Raw genomic sequence first — 21,262 nt, forward strand, 5'->3', positions numbered from 1 at the left:
TTTTAAGGGTTTTGATAGAAACTAGTAAATGATATTAGACCACTATGAAGTTCTACTTTTTCATAAATAAATGTGTATTGAATTATTGCTTCCCTGATTAACCTTCGGATAACCAAGCGGGGGAAATTGTGACCCCAGCCTATGTTTTTCTTTATTAAATTCAAAAGTATTTTCAATTTTTAACTCATTATTTTTTTATTTGACTTTAATATCATTCTAGATATCGTCATATTTTGAAATAAAAAAAATTCCCTATATTTTACGAATAAAAAATATATTCTGAAGTTGATGTTTAGTAAAATACCGTCTATTATGTGTAATTACAAGTAGTTCTACGCTAATGACGTCGACTTTGCAAAGTAACAAAACACTTTCTCAACATACACACTACACATGACACTAATACTCATGTTGTGACTGGCTGAATGACATAAAGTCCATGCCATAAAAAAAATAAAAAATAAAAAAAACTTCATTTTTTTGTTAACTGTCATTTTTGACATTTTTGACCTGGGGTCATTTTTCCCCCTTGGTCATCCGTGTAACAAAAAAAGGTTGGTCATCGGAAGGTTAACCTAGATGGTATGATTAAGATGCAATGTAAAGAAGTTAAATTATAACAATATTTGAATTGTGAATATTTTTAGTCTGTAACTTATTGCTTAAAAAGCGATATAAAGTTAATGAAATATACTCAGTTCAGCAAAAGTCAATAAATTATTCAGTCAATAGTGTGAGCACTGTCAGCTCTTCATTTGCGTGAGATATTCCGATAGACAAATTCCAGGTTATGCAAAAATTCAAAGGATTTTAAAAACGTTTAAAGCAGACACTGGGACCGTTATTTTTTCTACTTGTAACTGTAGGTAACTTGGAGCTAAATAGTGAGCAGTCATGGATTAAAGTAAAAAGTAATTAGACGCTTTTTTTAAGCAATTTAAGGTTACTTATGTTAACCTTTAACTACACGTGCTGGCGTATTTTGTACGCCAGATATAAGAATTCTACTGCAAATATATTTAAAAAAACTTAATTTTTGACTTTGTTTATCTATCTAACCTATCACTGGAATGTGCTTTACAATTGGTTTTAGCTCCGTTATAATCGGCGTTCTCGGAAGATCGTAATTTACAGTTTATTATTTGTTGTTTCCGGTGGTGGACAAAATACTCCACGACTATAGTAATATAAGTAGTAATATAAGTACATATTTCAATTGTTTTTCAGTCATTATGGCACAAAATATATTTTTCTTTATACATAATCAATACATTTTCTCATGTAGAAAAACATTTAAAAAAATTTTTTTAGTAATTTTATTTTTCATGGAATCAGATTCTAGATATAAATCCCAGTTGGCTTACTGAGAAGGAACTTCAAGTATTCGCTGATGCCGAATAAGGTTTATAACAAACAACTAGGTATATTTTTTCAAAAAAAAAATAAACAAATTCGCTGTTTTTAAGTGTATTTCCTTGTGGCGTATAAATTACGCCACGCGTGTAGTTATGTTATAACTTGAGGCGCGGGTACTTAAAGGTTAAAATTTTTAATGAAAGTTTGTGATATAGCCAGTGTCGAGGATATCCCAAGTGATTGGCAGCATAAGGCTTGCTGAAACCAAAAGGTATTATATACTTATAATGTAAATTTACATTCCATGTCAAATCACTCATGCAAAAAATTTTGGATCTCCGATTTTTCTGAAAATTGGTATATAGCTTCTGCGGGACGTAAAAATAAGATATTTAAGGTCAAAAAATCTTCTTCTTCTTTTTTTCTCAAAATGTTATTTTATGCGATTTTACAATTATTTTGTGTTTATTTAAACAAATTTGCATTTTCTGTCGTAAAGTATCAATGAAAAACATAATATTTTAATAGAAAGGACTCAAAAATGTCATTATATGGCACTATAACAAATTTTGAATCAAAACAAATTTTTGATCAAATTTTATAGTGTATAAAACGTTAAAATACCGTTTTTTTATATTTTCCTCCATTTCCAAAATACATCATCATCGATTTGGCTGAAAAAAACGGTATTTTAACGATTTTTACACTATAAAATTTGATCAAAAACTTGTTTTGATTCAAAATAACTTGTTATAATGCCATATAATGACATTTTTGAGTCCTTTCTATTAAAATATTATGTGTTTCATTGATACTTTACGACAGAAAATGCAAATTTGTTTAAATAAACACAAAATCATTGTAAAATCGCATAAAATAACATTTTGAGAAAAAAAGAAGAAGAAGATTTTTTGACCTTAAATATCTTATTTTTACGTCCCGCAGAAGCTATATACCAATTTTCAGACAAATCGGAGGTCCAAAATTTTTTTTGCTCCAAAATTGAGTGATTTGAAATGGAATGACCCAAATATTTTGTTCTACGTCCGTTTAATAAAATGCTCCTTATTCACTATATTTGAATAGATAATAACACCCATTACTTTACCCGTGAGTAATAGTTGATTACTCACTGGCTGAAGTTACTCACGGGTCATTATTCACGGGTTGAAGTTAGATTCAAGTGGTGCATGACACTTTTAATATACTTATTATTAGCAAATAAAATTACTTAATCTTTATTTAATAAAATAGTCATTGTAATTTATATCAACAATTAACTTCGAAAAATGTTTAAAGGATTTTTAACTGTAGATAATAATGGATCAGTACATTTTTCACGTTTAAATTTCAACGTTTGACATTTTAAGATTGACGTTATTAAAAGGTAAACACAAACAATTTGTACTAATTCCGTAAAAAGGTTTACGGATGTGAAATTTTTATCAATGAATTCTGTTTCACTTACTGTTGATTGTATTATTATACAATATATTTTTATTGGGAGGAAACGGTTTTTGTCATGTAATTGCCATAAAATGTCTTATTTTTAAAAGCCACCGCCATTATATACCATGACACTAATGACTATTCGATTCTAACAGTGTTGCCATAATTAGGTATATAAAATATGTTTTCTTATGAAAAATTAAATCTTTCGATTTTAAATAATGTTAGTAGTTGATAATTATAAGATTTTTGTACTAATCCAAATAAAAAAATGTCGTAGAAAAAGTATAGTATTCTACTCGCATGTAATGGCTATTACTCACTCTGATAAATTACGACACTCGCCTATGGCTCGTGTCGTAAACTTCATCATCGTGAGTAACAGCCATCATGCTCGTTGAATAATATACTAATTTTGTAACGTCTGGACACCTCTTTCATGGACAGCAAATGGAAACAGGTGTGCAATAATTTCCTTTCGGTTTATAGTACATATTATGTCAATAAATTCGACTCATTTATAACAAGGTTGATTTTTATTTTATAATCTAAGTTCCCTCCTTCTGTTCTAGTAAGTAAGAAAGAATGAATAGGGTTGGTAAATTTATATTTATCTTGTAATAGTGAAGTTGTCTTCTTTTTTCTTTAAACGATAAATTGGCGCTATTTTCGGCATAATATTGCTCCATTATTTAGTTCCTTTTTTATCCATTAATTTCTAATTCGACTCTTGTAGCTATTTCCCTTTATATTTTCTTTTCTATTATCTATCATTTATTTCAATCGTTTATTTTAGAGCTAATAAAAAAATATAAAAAACCACCCCACGTTTTTTCCGATTCTATGCTACGGATTTTTGTTAATCAAATATATTTTGGCATATTCTTCTTCTTGTAATTTTTAATCATACATACAATTTGACAATCCAACGTCAGACTCTTTGTTTTCTCTGTCCTCATTGTTCGACTGGATAATGACATACCTGTATATTTGACTACCACAAAACTTATAAGGGTTTTCTTTTATCAGCTATTTATGAAATAAATATTGTAGCAAAACCGTTGGAAATTGAAACTGTTCAAGTCAAGGGACAGTATAATAAAAGTCATTTAAATAGTTTGATCATATAATGTTTTAATCGCTCTCTACAAAAAAACTATTATACACATATTCGTACTTATAAAATACTATTAAGATTGTCCTACTGATTAAATCTTCCAGCAAAAAGTATACTGCCATGAGCATTTTCTCTAATATAAAACAAGAAGGGGTGGTCTGCTTTGAAGTGTTGTTCAACACTTTCAATACTATGTAATGAAAAGAAGTCGATCCCAACTGAAAAGTTTAAACAAAGTATTGAAATTTGAATTATTTTTAAATAACATACAGTGCTTAAATTGTTACTATTAAGGTGTGGCTTTACATGCATCTGGATATTTTACTCGGTAATTATTTTCCACACAATAGTCATATTATTAAAAAAAATAGCAGAGAGAAAAGCACCTCACAAAGTACATACCGTAACTGCATAATAGGATTTTCACCCTATTTGATATATAAACATGATATTTACTTCATTTCATTTCATGGAACTGGAAAATGTACAATAGACATAAAAAAGGTCTGCCAATATAAACCTTCAATATTCAAAATAGTGCTAAATATCTTGTAACAAGAACAGACGGTTATGGAGCTCACCAATATTAAAATAGGAAATTTTAACATATTTATTTTACAATCGAGGAAAAAATTAAAAGAAAACGGAGGCATAAAACGCTACTGTCTAAATACAATAAAATATATAAAAGATTGGACATAACTGGACAGAAAGTCACTATTAAAAAACGCACGTGATAAAGATAAAATTTCCATATAATGACCATGGGAAATCTAGGATTAAAATGTATTAGGTAAATTTAACTTACTAAAGAATATTTATTGGGTCTAGGTGCAGAAAAGCTAAACTATGTTTTGAAATCTACAATATATGCTACGGTGTTGCCAAATTTTAATAATATAAACAAAAAGAAAAATATTGTTTAGCCCATTCGCTGCCGACCACGTACCAGCGCGTGATTTGGTTACTTTAGTCAGGTGCCGTTCACGCGCCAGCGAGTGATACGGTTACATTATTCAGTTGCTGCTGGTTCAACAGAATGGCTACCTGCCGAGTTCCATCCTCTTCGATAGTCAGCGAATGGGTTAAATTGTCTGAAGACTGTCAATGTGATCCCGATGTATGTATATAGTGCTACAGTGTAGTAACTCTGTCACTCACGCTAGACGAATTCAATTAGCAGTCTTCTCTTGGAATTAGGTAAATTGCAAATCCTAGCTTACTGGAAGCTATTGGACGATATTAGGAATAACCTTTTATTCCAACAATACGTCTATAGTTTAAAATAAATACGTGTAAGATAATGGTGGTGCCTCTTTCCGTCACAGGCAGCGGATTGAAATTTTAACCACCAAATTTTTGCTACATGTTGCACAGTGGTCCACAAAATAAACCACTTACTAATCTATTTTTATCAACATACACCGACACCATAGGTTTGCATTACTTATCCCCTGTGTCTCTATTAAGTATAATCATTAATTGGTAAAATTCGCACGGTTCAGTTATCAGCCAAAGGTAACTAGTTATCAGTTGTTTCTTGAAAAGTGAGGCAATTAAATGTTTCCATGCCGCAAGGGTCTAAAGAATCTATCAAATCTCGTACCGAAAATAGTTAACGTCTTCTCGTAAAGAGTCAAAGAAAAAGATATGTTGCAAGTGTAAACTGTGGAATGAAACTAAAATTTATTCCTACCATCGTTCAATAGTTTCCAGTAAGATAGAATTTGCAGTTTATCTTATACAATTATACACCATCACCTTTCACCGAAATCAAATGTTTAGAAACCAAAAACCTATACGGTAAGTTATAAGAATTACATATTAGTAGAGAGACTAATAGATCTAAACAAGAGTCACGTGGCAATCGCATATTTAGTATTTACTTCTTTACCAGATTGTCTAATGTCAATAAATTATTATGTACTACAGTATGTACTTATCAGAAAGAAATCATCAAAAATATTTTATTACAATTAAACCGCCAAAATCAAAATAGAAGACCAGTTAACTCATAAAGTTGCAATAGAACGAGGAGTACGACAGGGCTGTATATTGTATCTCCACTACTATTCAATATTTACTCTGAATGGGTATATACATAGTATATAACGAAGCTTTAGACGGTTCTGCGAAAGGAGTATTAATAAACGGTGAATGGTTAAGTAACATTTGATATGCAGATGACACCATAGTTTTTGCCGATAATCTGAATGATTTAAAGATATTAACAAATCGTATAACAGAAGTCAGCAACAGATACGGACTAGCTCTTAATATAAAGAAGACCAACTTTATGAGAATTAGTAAAAAACTCAACAAAATACTAAACGCTCAACTTACAATCAACCAACAGAATATCGAAAGAGTTAAGCAGTATACATATCTGGGCACGAATTTAAATAGCCAATGGGATCACTCGACAGAAATTAAACAGCGAATAATAAAAGCAAAAGCAACATACGTTAGAATTAGACCCATTTTCAGCAGTCGAGACATATCATTAAAAACAAAATACCGTCTGTTAAAATGCTACAAATTCACAGTTCTGCTCTACAGAATGGAAGCATGGACACTAACTGTTGCATCTATGAATCGACTCTAAGCTTTCGAAATGTGGTGTTATAGGCGCATCTTACGTATATCCTGGGTTGACGGAATTACTAATGTGGAATTCCTGCGTAGACTGAGGAAAGAGTGTGAAATTCTCATAACCATCAAAATAAAAAAATTAGAATATCTAGGACATGTAATGAGAAATCAGGAACGTTACAGTCTTCTCCAACTGATTCTCCAAGGGTAGGTAAATGGTAAAAGCGGACCGGGAAGAAGACGCATTTCCTGGCTTCAAAATTTACGAAAGTGGTATAACTACACTACCACTGAACTGTTCCGCGCTGCGGTTAACAAAGTCAAGATAGCCATGATGATCGCCAACATCCGGAACGGATAGGCAGTTCCTTCAAGAAGAAGAATAAGTATGTACTGCTGTTAAGTAGTGTCACCGAGTATCTTCCGCTGACCAGTCGTAAGTTCTTATGCAAATTAAATGTGCTAATCCAGACGAGTGACGCTGACATGCCACGGTCGCGATCAGTCGGCTGTTGCCGCTACTAGTGGTGTCCACAAGTGGTTTGGACGTTTTTGATTCCGAGAGGTTTTTGATCAAGATTTAAAATGTACCGGCTATCTGGGATAGAAGAACTCAGGACTACAGCTCATGTTTGTAACGGTTGTTTCAATATGATCTTTAAAATAACTAAGCTTTTCGAAGTACATTTGGATATTCTACAGTAATTGAAGTACTTTTCAGCGTCTGTTTTTAATTCAATATTAATGTAGAGTATTGTCCAGTTAATAATCTCTTCGATGTAATCAGATGCATTCATAGTGATCTGTGTCTACGGCGTTTACTTCGACGCTGTAATAGAAGCACTAGAAGGAGACTTTCTTCGTTTGAAATCATCGTTGAACTGAAGAAACTGACTATTTTTTTCTCACTGACTACATTAAACGTCAAACCCTGCCATACGAGACACTTCGCAGCGTTAGTCGGCGGTGCTACAAAATAGCTTGTCTAATAGTCACTTTGTGGCGCCACTCAGTAGCGCTGCAGAGTGGCTCGTGTGTTTCTATATTAAGCGTCGATGCCTTATCAATACAATATGGGGGTACAAACATCTAAACTTGGAACCGAAAACTCACATATCTACATCTGCAGTAGGACTATCATGACACTCTCATGAAACGAGAACAAAAACTCTCACAAGATGATACCCTCACTAGATGATTGATACCTGGTAACAAGTAAAATGAGATGCAAGAAAAGTAACAGAAAAGATATCTACTGATATACAGTTCAAGAGGTAATGACATCATACAAGAAGAATAGAAAAAAATATGATAAATATAATGTGCCAAGTTACGTCACAAATCGAGAAGGAGACGCAATAACAATAATCCAATACAATATGGGGACTGATAGGTATTTTTAAAAAGTATATAAAAAAGAAACAAAAATGTACAAGAAAAATAGAAAAAGCCAAAAAAAATACGGTATTCCATATTGTTGGTTATATTTGCAAAATTATCAGTAGAATTTATAAACCCATAAGATAAAATAATTAAGAAAGGTAAGTGAGAGCTTAGAATCACATTCTAGAACACTTTGTGTTAATTTGAAAAACATGATCTGAACAGGGAACAGCATCACAAAATCTGATATAATAATGGAGGCAGAACTATTGTTGACTAGAAGAAAAGGAAAATAAACATAACTAAGAGGTAAAATTCAATTTAAATATATTTAACGTAGTTAGCACAATTACTAAAGTAGCTTATTTTTGATAAATGGATTACTTCTGATAAATAAAATTTCAACTAGGTATGTATTGACAATTTTAAACAAATCGTCCAGCAAATAGCGTCACATCCGTGTTATGTTGCCTGATATAAAAGAAAAATGGATGGTCGGCTTTAAATTCATATGGCACAATAGGCTGGTGATGAACGGAGGTAATAGCAACGTTTACACCAACTAAAAAATTTTAAAAAATATCATCAATGATACAAAATTATCATTATACACTTTACCCAAAACCAAGTCTGCGGTACTTACAAAAGCTGAAAAACTGTGATATCGTGGATTTGAATGTGCTTTAATTAAAATTACCCCATACACAGTAGGCTATTGATTATGTACAAAATAAGAGAGCTAAAAGGAACTACAACGTCAACGGGATTTTATTCTCTCATATGGTCAACGGACCTCTATATTTGAAAAAACCGCGGAGTGCTACCATTTAAATGGGTGCGTTTTTGAGAAAGGGGTGAATTAGTTCCTAGGCAGAGGGTGAATTAAGGTGAGTTCCATTCACTTTTGGTACAAACACTTCTACAGGAAAATTGTTTCAGGATAAATTTACTATCTAAATATCATATTTTAAAGTCAAAAGTATTTTTTTTGCAAAAATACATTCAAAAGAAAAGCAAGAAAAAAACACGAAAGAAAGCAATTTTGTTTTTGCCCCATAATTTTTTTCCACAAGGATATAGGTATAGGCATTGCTGTAGTCAAAAATAACTTCCATCCTTCCTCTTTAACACGACGTTTGCTAGAAGTCTCTAGAGTTTATAGTTTTCGAAACACGATTTTTCAAAGTTTGCCGCTCACAGAATTTTTGAGCTATTTTCCCCATTATTTCGCAAACATTGTTCTGTAACTTTTTTCTACGCACTTTTAGGTATATGCAATAGTACATTTAGAATAAAGAGAAGTCAATTACCTTTAAAATGGTCTACTGTATAAGGTCGTATGACTATTTTTAAATAAGTTATGCTTTTTCAAGGTTTTACTTTTAATGATTTTTGATATTTTTTATGATTATTTTTTAAATTTTTCATTCTGACTTTTTTTCTTGTACATTTAGGTATATACATTCTGGAATAGAAAAAAGCTTATTTTCTTTACTTTAAAATGGTGTATTGCAATCACCTCTATTTTTAAACAAGATATCCGTAGGATATCCAAGGGTATCCGTAATTTGAGAAAAATTTTAAAATTTTTTATTTGTTTCAATTAGAAGATAATTGCATATTGTAACATAATTTTTAATTCCAAATAACTTTTCTTAATAACACTTTTCGATATTGTGAAATATAAAGGTACTCTTGAGCGAAATTCATATTTTAAAATATACTTCGTACATTATTACGTTTAGTTTTACGTACTATTAAGTTTTAGACAGTGAGAGATATGGACTGTTGCAACTGGTCTTGCAGGGAAAAGTAGAGGGAAAGCGAGGACCAGGAAGGCGAAGGATTTCCTGTCTGAGAAATCTACGAACGTGGTTCAACACAACCACTACAAATCTTTTCAGAGCAGCAGTGTGCAAAGTGCAGATTGCCATGATAGTCGCCAACATCCGAAACGGATAGGCACTACAAGAAGAAGAAGTTTTAGACTATGCAGAGCATTTTATAAAGAATACTTTTTTCATAAAGTTATTAATAAAAAGTTTTCCATACTTAGTGGGACCTATTGCATGTATAGATGTCAAACTTTGAAAAGAACCCCTCTGTGGCGCAGTGGTAAGAGCGCCTACCTTTGAAACGAAAGGTCGGGAGTTCGAATCCTACCAGGGGCAGAAATTTTTCATTTATTATAAATTAATAAAAGAAAAATAGTTTCTGTCCTTGTGGGATCGGTACTCACCGGAGGGACCGCAGACGTTCGGAAACAATTAGCGTCTCTTTGCAAAGACAATGACGTCGACTTTGCAAAGTAACAAGACACTTACTCAACACACACACTACACATTACTCCCCTGACTTAGTGATAAGTTATACAATTACGTGGCTAAAGGTTCTAGTTCTAAACCAAAGCCAGAATAAGAGAAAAAAAAAAGAACTTTGAAAAGGCATAATATCTTGTTTAAGAATAGACCTAGAATTTTTTACAATACACCATTTTAAAGTAAACAAAATAAGCTTTGATTTTTATTGCACAATGTATATACCTAAATATACAATAAAAAAGTTAGAATGAAAAATTTAAAAATAATCGTAAAATATGTCAAAAATCATTAAAAATATAAAATTTTTCAAAAACCATATCTTACTTAAAAATAGTCATACAGCCTTCTACGATAGACCACTTTCAACGTAATTGACTTCTCTTCCTACTAAATGTAACATTGCATATAGGTACCTAAAGCTGCGTAAAAAAGTTACAGAAAAATGTTTGCGAAGTAACAAGGGAAATGTCCCAAAATTGTTGTGAGTGGCGAAATTTGAAAAATCATATTTTGGAAACTATAAATCATACAGACTTACGCTAAACGTCATTTTAAATAGAAAGGATGGAAGTTTTTTCTGTAAGGCAATGCCTATACCTATATCCCTGTGGAAAAAAGTTGTAGGGCAAGAAACAAAAATGCTACTTTTCGTGTATCTTTCTTGCTTTTCTTTTAAATATATTTTGGTAAAAAAAAATTTTTGACTTTAAAATGTGATATTTCGATAGTAATCTGGAAAACTTTTCCTGTAGATGAGTTTGTACCAAACGGGCATAGAACTCACCCTAATTCGCCCTGTGCCTAGGGACTAATTCACCTATTTCTCAAAAACGCACCACTTTAAATGCACTTTGCGGTTTTTTCATATTTAGAGGTCCATTGAATATATGAAACAATAAAACCCCGTTAACGTTGTAGTTCCTTTCTAAAATACATAATCAATAGCCTACAAGTTCAGTAACTTTTATCTAAGTAGGGATTAAAACTAAAAAAACAGTAATCAGTTACAGAGTAGGTGCAACTGATTCTTTCAGTTTTACTCTGGAGAGTATTGTGACATTCAACTGAACTTGAAATATTTATCGTTTGTCATCATTATTATACAGCCTTCTACGTCTAAAGTTGAACATAAGCCTCTCCTAATTACTTTCAGTCCTGTCGACCTTTAGCCTCCTGCATCCAATTCCCAGGAAAAAAGATCCATAATGGGGAGAGACAACTCATGGCTGAAGAACCTTAGGAAATGGTTTGGATGTAGAAACAACGAAATATTTAGAGTCGAAGTCTCAAAAGTAAAAATTGCTCTGATGATTACCAACCTTAAAAGTCTAGAGAAGAAGATCCAATTCCCAGTGATTATTTTAACATCGTCTCTCCATCGTGTAAGTGATCTACCTCTGCTTCTTCTGTCTGCTCGTGGTCTCCACACAGGCATTTTTTGGGTCCACTATCAGTAATTCATTCAGTCGAGCACATGGCCAGGCCAATTCCACTTAGGGACGATTTATCATACCTGCCTTAATCTATGGTTCAGTTGACCGCAGTTCAGTGGTGAACTTCGGTTTTGTTTGGAGTGCATTTCTCATTGCACGTTCATGTCAGTGCACGTTCTACAGCTTTAGAGAAATGCCAATAAATAGCAAAAGGTAAAAAGCTATCGCCATTTTCTGCGACCATTTTTATGCTGTTTTTGAATAAAGTTAAATTTAAGTATTTATAGTCAAATAGTCATTTTAAATAATAATAATAAATAATCATAATAATAGTCATAATAAATTTTATAAAAACAAAAATAATGTTATCGTTTATCGTTAGGCTTAATATATTAAAATAGGATATACTTATATTATGACAGCGTTTCGTGTTAATACAACGCACGCGTAATCCATGAAATCATCTGAACTGGGTTCTAAAATTTTTGAACGGCCGAATTCCACCGTTCAAGCATCGTTCAAGTTTAAACTGCCATCGGTTGAAAGTGAATTGAGAATGACGATTTTGACTTTAAACTGACGTTCACTAAAAGTTTAGGTTAAACTGGAGTTGAACTCGATATGAAAAATTGGCCCTTAAGCCGTGTTCTGAACTTTATGGCATCTGTGACGCATGTCCTTATATGTCCTTTTTTATAACTTTGTCTCTGGCAGTCAGTCCAAGTAGTGACCAGTCCATTCATCTTTGTGCCAGTTTAAGTTTGGTTGCTGTGAAATGGGTTAAAGATAGTATTTCAGCGCCGTAATTCATAACTGGAAGCACACATTTGTCAAACGTCTTCTTTATTTAGATAATTTGGCATGTTTCTCTTGTATATTGTCTGATAGAGCTCCATATACAATTCATGCTAAGGTGATTCTCCTATGCAGTTCGGCAGTTTGATTTATCCTGGTAATTTGGATTTCGTGGCCTAAGTATTTTTATTTATAAGCCAATGCTATTTACTTACAGTCTTCGCTTGATACCAGGTTTGTCACGTATTGTGTCTTTCCAAAATTTATGTTCAAATCAACTTTCTTACAGGTGGGATCTAACTCAGTAAGCATAGTTCTAATCTCTTTTTAGTTTTCTGCTTCTTTTTGACCGTGCTGTACCTCTCTTTGTCAAGGTCTATTTCTGTTGAAGCTTTTATCATTCTGTGGTTGCTATCTGTTAACCTGTGTTATACTTTGTAACGTTCTCTAATTACATTTTTCACTTGATCTTATTTTGGGTTAGTTACTCAGGGATTATCATAAAATATACAAAAACAAGAAAGTTAAAACTTTGTATGAAGTGATCAATGTAGCTTTGGTCCAAACATCTGGAAAGATATTAACAACACCACAAATATGGGTATAGGATAAGAGGACAGACGGAGTCTTTTTTACCATAAAGGTCCGTTACCATGCAGGTAGCGATTCCAGCACGTAGCGCTTAGTTTCCGAAAAATAAAGTGTTATCCAAAATGATTGTCACCGTAGGTGGCTCTGAACGACAGAGATAGCTATACAGTGAATGTCTATTATTAATTCAGATATATTTTCCAGTTTACATCAACTTTGACAGATACTTGTCAGTGTACGGTGTACGTACGTCAACTTAAAAAACACTATAATTGAACATAAAGAGTAGCAGAGGAAGCAAAATTTTAACTTTGTACGAATTAAAAGGTCTTGAGATTGGGTATCTTTTCAACGTGTTTTCAATCGTTATTCTTTGTTTGGAAAAGTGATCATAACAACACTGAATACAGTTGGCCGTGACGTCACACTCCGGCGGTCTTTCAGATTAAAACAAGACATACGTAATTTTTTGCACGGATAGCTTTGATCCCAATAATTGTGGATCGCTCCTTACGATTAAATGGTTTAAAATATGAACAATTCACGCTGTCTGGAACGTATCGTATCAGACACCTTACAGTAAAATTAGGTTTTTCAGTGACTCCGCTACGTGCTGGAAACACTACGTACATGAAACTATGCAGCGACCTTAAGAGGAAAAAAAATTAATTACGTTAACATTAACGCGTTATAGTTACAGACAGTCGGTACTATTTTAAGTATTTACGAGAATTGAAATAGTTAGTTTATTATCTGTATTTATTTTCATCTGTACAATTTTTGTTATGCTTATATTAAGTATTTTACACAAATCGTCCAGCAAAAAGCGTTACACCCGTATTACGTTGCCTGATATAAAAGAAAAATGGATGGTCGGCCTTAAAATCGTATCTTACTACAGGTTCCTGACCAACAGATGTAATAAAAGCTACGCCAACTGAAAAAGATTAATAAATCGAAATTACTATTACCACAGCTTAACCCAACAATTTTGAGTTAATCTGTGCTATTACTATTAAAATTATTACCCATAACCAGGTTTCTGATAACTACAAAACCGTGTAAGAAGTGATGAATTGTTTTAATTTATATCAAAATACTTTTAATTTAAATTAAAACTCTGTTGTTTGTGCAACATAAAAAGCTGAAACACTCTTAACTATTCTTTTTCTCATGATCATCTTTCAGTGCGTCACAGTTTTTCGATTTCTTTCTAACGCATTACATTTTATGTGACAGAAAAAAAGGCACGTCAGTGATTACATTTCGTCGGTGACATTTATAACATTTATTCTCGTTATTCTAGTTGTCGATAGATGGCGCCATAATAAAAAAATATTTTTCTTTTAATTAGATAGTAATATTACAAATATAATCTGTATAATTTATAAGACTATACAAATCAAAGAAAATACCATTTTATAAATGCAAGAAACACATTTGATTTGTTTTTATTCCAAATTGAAAATAAAATGTGACAACTGTCAGATTTTACTAAAATGTCATGTTAGAATACATGTCATAAATGTGTATTATCACGGACTTACCCTTTTTCCTATCATTTGTTACGCACTGAAAAATGCTCATGAAAAGGACAATACCACACTCATTTTGGATACATACGGGTTAAAACAATCAAGAAATATAAATAAAATGGATTCGTTACATAAAAATGATACGAACATAATATATTAGAGCAGAAGGTGGGAATATTGCCCCAGCTGGTAAGTCGGCCCCCCGAGTGAATTTGTCTCTTCTGCCAATGCCATTGTTGATTTACGCTTGATACTACATCTATCTTTATCTATCGAAACTTGTCAGGACCCGAGAACTACCGCGCTTAGCCTTTAGTTGACTTACAAAGCTCGCTTTACTCACGTGCTTAACAAAACTTTTTGCCGTTATTGTGTTTATGTTGTTTTTTTCTAAGAAACCAGTTATAAACATTATCTTTCTCTGATTAGTGTGTAGAAAAACCATTGCATATCGACTTTTAAAGGTAACTATGACTATTTTGCAATAGATATAAATTGTTTTTAATATTTTGTTTATAATGTAATTATTTATTTAATATGGCCCCCTGAATGTGTATGCATTATAGACCCGGGTCCATATTACATACACATTGAGGGGACCATATTACATGTTTGCACTTTATTATTTCCAGATGCCTCGTACTAATCTTGCTCCTAAATCTGAGAAAAACAAAGAGGAAATTGTGGAGTGCTAACGGCATGAAAAAGGCAGTAGAGGCTGTTCGTAATAAGCATAATATGGGTTTTAAGAAAGAAGTCAAAATATTTGCTGAACCAAGAACTACGTTAAGAAGGGTAGTTCATGATCCTGAGTTATCATTAGATCTGTTAGTACGAAAACCGTACGGTAGAAAAACTATTTTACCTTGAACTCCGGAGAAACAATCAGTCGATTATCTTTTGCAAATGGAGCGCAGCTTTTATGGACTAAAACGCTTGGATGTTAGGCGAATGGCTTATCAATTAGCAGTCAGAAATAACATCCAGAATGCGTTTCAAAATGAAAGAGCAGGTAGAGCATGGCTGGACCATTTCTTAAATAGACATAAAAAGCAATTATCTATCAGAAAACCAATGGAAACATCTTACGTTCGAGTGCAAGGATTCAATCGCCCAGCAGTTAAGGAGTTTTTTGATCTGTTAGAGGTTGAATATGCAAGAAAAAATTATTCTCAAATGGAAGAGAAAAATATACCATCGAGTACAACTTCTTCGACGATGAACCCAACTAAGTCGTCTGTCGAAACTGCTGCAATAACTGTAGAATCGTCTCTCCAACCCACTTCATGCACTCTTCCTGAATCTTCCATTCAACTGAAGTCATGTGCTCCAAGCACGTCAACATCAGAATCAGTATCTCTTCAACCCAAATCATCTAACGAGCAGGGAAGACTGCTAACTCTAAAGCCTTCTGTCTTCTATGCAAAACCAGGAACATCATCAGCTGTAAACCCTTCGCTTATACTATTCTATCAAATTTCACCAATACCCAAGCCTAAAATAAAAACCTCAAATCGAGGAAGAAAATCAACCTCAACAAAAGCCACTGTAATTACATCATTGCCTTATAAATTTGAATTAGAACAATCTCTTAAGAAAACAGAAGACCGTCAACAGAGTTGTGGACGTGCAAGGGGACAAGGACGAGGTCAAATTTGCAAAAAAGCCCAAGAGAAAGTTCGTAAACGTATTACCGTCGAAGATTCTGACACCGAAGAAAGTGATCTTTCCAATATTGAAGAGTATACAGATTCCGAACTAAGTTCACAGGGTTCAATTCCTGATAACGACGACGCCGGGTGCGAGGGGTCTTATTCAAGTATTAGCAGAGGGGAGACTTGGATACAGTATCAGAGCTGTCTTTTGTGGGCACAAAATGAATGTGCCGGTGCAGAAACTGAACATTATATCTGCGACAGACGATAGATTTTTGAATTCCTTTAATATCGAGTGACGTTTTTGTTTTTCACAGTATCCTAGATACTGGAAAGAATAATTTTTTATATGTTTGATCTTGATTTTTTTTTATTTTTTTAATAATACTGTATTAGAATTAAACTAATAGTTATGTGGACGAAAATTAAAATTTAAAAATGTTGATTGTTTATAATCTCTCGTCGAAAAACCAATTAGGGGGCCGTATTCCCACCTTCTTCTCTATATACGAACTGTACTTTTAATTATATTTCGCCATAAGTTCGCCGTTATTTATATTTCTTAATAGATTTAGTTAATTCTCTTCTTGTTCTTAGTCAACCGTTTTTTATCCAGTCTTGGATGTAGGTATCTTTAAATTGCTTCAATATTTCTCTATTTTGCGATAATATAATATACTTTTGCCTGCTACTGCTATTACGTCACCTACTTATCTATTTTGAGGTCTTTCCATGCTTCTTGTCGTACTCCTTGTCTCCATTCTAGGATTCGTAACTGACTATATTATACGCCATTTCATTTTTTAATTTTTTCCATAAAATATAGACATCTGTACACTACAAGGGACGAAGAAAAAAAGAAATGATCAAATTATAATTGGGATCAAATATTATTACTCCATAAGATATATATTCCCAAAAAAATAACAGAAAGAAGCAGAAACATAATATGTCACAGAAAGTAATTAAATTTATAGAGAAATCTTGGCAACAATTAAGTCTAATGTCTTAGCCTTAGCCAAGAAATTTCTTGGTGAAAAATATAAATAATAAAAATAAATCATGACCGGTCCTGCATCGAAAACTATAATGTTGTATTCAATGTGGGCTCCGAGTATTTTTAATATTAACAAAGTTTAATATAAGTTATAAATTGCGAATCTCAGTGATATATTGAAATAAACTGTAAGTGTACAAACTCTTTACATAATATCCAGTTAAATTAGCATTAAAGTCAGCAAATTGTAATTATTTGTTTTGTTGTCAATAAACAAATCCAGTTTTACCAGCAAAATAACCGCTTTTAGTAAAGACCGATATACCTGTTTTAGCAGGTGTACAGGGTCGGACTTACTTTTCACATAACGTTTATCGAAATGAATTCAAACGTAGAATCACACAACAGTTCTACAATACAAGACCATCAAAGTCAAATAAACGCATCACAGTCATACTCTTTGGCAGCGTCGAGAGTGCAATTTCCTTTAAAGTCCCAAGCAATTATCTTTAGTGCCTTAGAAAACACCAAACTTCAAGACTACCTTCTCCCACTTGGAAATATAATTCAACCGAAAAATATAATCTCTTCTAGATTATCTAATAATCGCATATGTATGTATTTATCCAATAAAAAAATAGTGGATGATTTTATGAATAATCATGGTGAAATAGAAATACAAGGTAAATTTGTCAGAGCAAAAAGGTTAGTTACACCAGCGGAACGACTTGTGCTCTCCGGCGTATGTCCTTCAATACCGCACGACTTGCTAATCAATGAGTTACAAAAAATTGGCATAGTTCCTGTCTCCCCATGACATTCCTCAAAATTAGAGCTTCTATTCCTGAGTACAATCAGATCCTTAGTTTTCGAAGACAAATCTATATCAGTCCTCACAGTCTAACACTACCAGAGGCATTTACTCTTGTTTTTGACAACACGATATATAGAATATTCATTTCTCAAGACAGTTTAGTGTGCTTTAAATGAAAAAAGCCAGGTCACATTGCATCACAGTGCTCCGAACCACTAGCTCAACTAAACCCCAACCGAAACAATAAAGCATCGGTATCCAGGGCAACAAATATATCTTTGCAAGCACCCAATGATACAAACCCTTCTCAGTGTTAACAAATATCTATTTCTAATGTCCTGGAGATACCGAACAAAGTAGATGCATTAAATAAGGACAGTCACATAATTAATCAACCAAAACGTAACTTTGATGAAATTATTTCACCTGAGGCATCTTCAAAAGAATGTAATATTTTTCCACCACCTTAAGTCCAAGCAAAATCTAAAAAAGCTAAAATTAGTTCAGCAAGCACTTCTGAATTCTCATTTTCTCTCTTACTTGACCCTGCTCAAAACTCCATAGAAAATCACCCTCTACCTTTCCCTCTAAACTTTGATCAACTTAACATGCTCCTAACGAATATCACGGGATCAACAGATCCTACAACCACAATTCAAGAATATACCACAGACCTATCAGCTTTGTCCCATATTCTCAGTCAAGTTTACCCCCATTTAAAGGAAAGATCCATAAAACGAAAATTCACGTCCATAAAGAAAAAAATCAATAGTTATCTTGGCATTGAGGCATCGGACTGGGAAAGTGACACATCTCAACTAAGCCAACATTAAGATTCAAGTTTCTAGTTCAAAATAATATTGATGGATTTTTTCATCGCCTTGCTATGCTCCTACATCTTTCTCTGAATTCCAGCATCTATACTGCAGAGCTCTTTGGTTTGTTTAAAGCCATCAAATATGTATATATTAAAAACCTCCCTTGTTGTCCAGTCCTTTCCGACTCTCTTAGCACAGTCACAGCTATGCAAAATATATGCCATAAACACCCCATTGAGAAAAGAACCAAGGCCGAACTAATGGAAGCTCAAAAAAGTTTCAAAAGAATCCACTTCCTGTGGATACCATCCCACATAGGCATAGAAGGAAATATGAACAAGCAGATACTAGTGCGCGTAACGCTATCACTAATGATGCATCAGAAAGAGAGTGTCGAAGTGTAGCCAGCGATCTAAAAGTTCATTTCAAAAATAGAGTATTAGTGCGTGAAATTTAATTATTGCTCCAAAAGTTTCATTGTCTACAAATTGTAGTTCATTTTTACCAATTTTTGATTTAATATTGTTACAAATGTTACAGAAATGTCGCTAATAACCTTCAGGTGGATGCGACTTTGTTTTTTTAAATAAAAAAAAATAAATCATTTCCAAGGTGAAGAACTCCATGGATCTCTAGAGAAGTGAAGGAAAAATGCAAAGATTAGGAGAAAGCTTACCTGAAATATATATCGACCCAGACTCAAGAAGAATACAATAATTAAAAATAATAAAATTATCACTGGGAATGTTTTTAAAAAATATGGAATATGATTTCTATTGTCTGTAAAAGGAAATATGGTGCTTTATAAGAGGTTAAAGAAAGGCACTAAAGTAACTAATAGAACCAGAATACAAAGAGAAGGATACATGAATTGACTATCTAAAAATGCTATATGCAGAGGAATAACAAAGCATACTACAACTGGAAACAATAGAAATTACCGCTTGTTATTTTTTAATGATTTTAACTTATGTATGTGTTTAATTCTGTCCAATCAGATTATTATTATTATACCGGGAATATTCTAACTAGGTTATTCTGGGAATATATTTAGGTAGATTGTTTCTGTTTAATTACAACGAGTTTTCTAGTTTTGATAACTGTCACATTTAAGACAATGAACCCTAATAAACTCATAGAATAATCATCATCTAATGCCAAATTGTCACGAGGAAAACACAAATCGGCAATTTTAAGCGCTAGAGTGTACTCCGGTAAGATTATTTCATGAATAAAACTGTATTTACAAATAATTTTAACTAATATTTTATTAATATTTTCATCTGAATATTTGCTAAACTGTGCTGTTCACTTTGACGAGTTGAAAAACATATGTCACATTAATTGGGATAAATGTCACTAAAAGTTTTTATACAAAGACTTGCATTTTGTATATAAGTATTAAAAAATAACTTCACAAATATCACACGATAGTAAGAATAAATAAGAAAATAATGCTCCAATTTTTTTCTCAGATTTGTTTCTATTCGGCAATAGTCTATTTTCAGGAAACAAGTTTTGGAAAAATTGTTGCATTATTGTCAATTTATTCTCACTCTCTTGTGATGTTAAAGTTAAGAATAATTTTACTAATTTTGCAGTTGTAGGTAATTTCCACAATACATTAATTAAAATAATATTAGTCCCGTTACGGATTAATATTAAAACCAAACTAATTGATAAGTTGGATATATAATTATGTAAATTCGTATACATATTTATTCAGAAAAATACGCAATATTTAAGTGTATTTTTCTTAATAAATTGGATAATATAACTTAAGGGCGTAGGCTGAAAAATTTCGTTTCAAATGCTTTTTAAATGCATTCATCTTCTTAACCTTCTGAAAAAACTAGTATTCTTGAAAAACTTAAACGCAGAATGAAAGACTACGTTATTACCAAGGGCCACAAATCCCTGAAAATTTCTATACATATGTTTATTTTAATAAGTTGCGAGGGTAAAAAAAATTAAAAATTTAATGTAATTTTTAAATTCAATTATTTTATTTAAAAGAAACTTTTTGTTTATTCCAAAGGACTTTCTTCTCTAGATAATAATCAAATCTTTATTCTGCGTTTAAATTTTTAAAAAATATTTATCAATTTTCTCACGACTCGAAAAAACCGATTGCAATTAAAAAGTATTGGAGCCGAAATTTTGCGACTATGCCCGTAAATATTAAATTTGTGCAACGATTAATTTAAACTTAATAGTCGAAATCTGGATATTCACAAAGCAACCGATTTTATAAAAATGTATAAAGTCGATTTTGCACTACATGATTTTTATCCTGTGATTCGTCACATGATTTTTCCCATGACGAGTCGCACGATAATACTTATGACAAAACGAGCCGTTTAACAATGCTTATGACAAAATCATATGACAAATCATACAGTGTAA

General features: G+C 32.5%; 1 protein-coding gene across 21 annotated transcripts in view; it reads right to left on the minus strand.

The window, feature by feature from the left end:
* LOC114333727 (alaserpin) overlaps nucleotides 1–21,262 on the minus strand; it is a 305,048-nt gene that overhangs the window by 118,421 nt on the left and 165,365 nt on the right. For 2 of the 21 annotated variants that reach the window (XM_028283696.2, XM_050642955.1), the window contains one exon: nucleotides 3,914–4,140. The exons of 17 other annotated variants lie outside the window; for them this stretch is intronic. In XM_028283696.2, coding sequence (XP_028139497.1) covers nucleotides 4,007–4,140 — 134 coding nt within the window. In that variant the 3' untranslated portion in view covers nucleotides 3,914–4,006. Of the gene's footprint in view, nucleotides 1–3,913; nucleotides 4,141–8,207; nucleotides 8,460–13,778; nucleotides 13,975–21,262 lie in introns of those variants that run through there. 2 more of the 21 variants (XM_028283691.2, XM_028283697.2) reach the window with 2 other exon arrangements.

Source organism: Diabrotica virgifera, chromosome 2 (assembly GCF_917563875.1).
Source record: "Diabrotica virgifera virgifera chromosome 2, PGI_DIABVI_V3a".
Taxonomy (NCBI): domain Eukaryota; kingdom Metazoa; phylum Arthropoda; class Insecta; order Coleoptera; family Chrysomelidae; genus Diabrotica; species Diabrotica virgifera.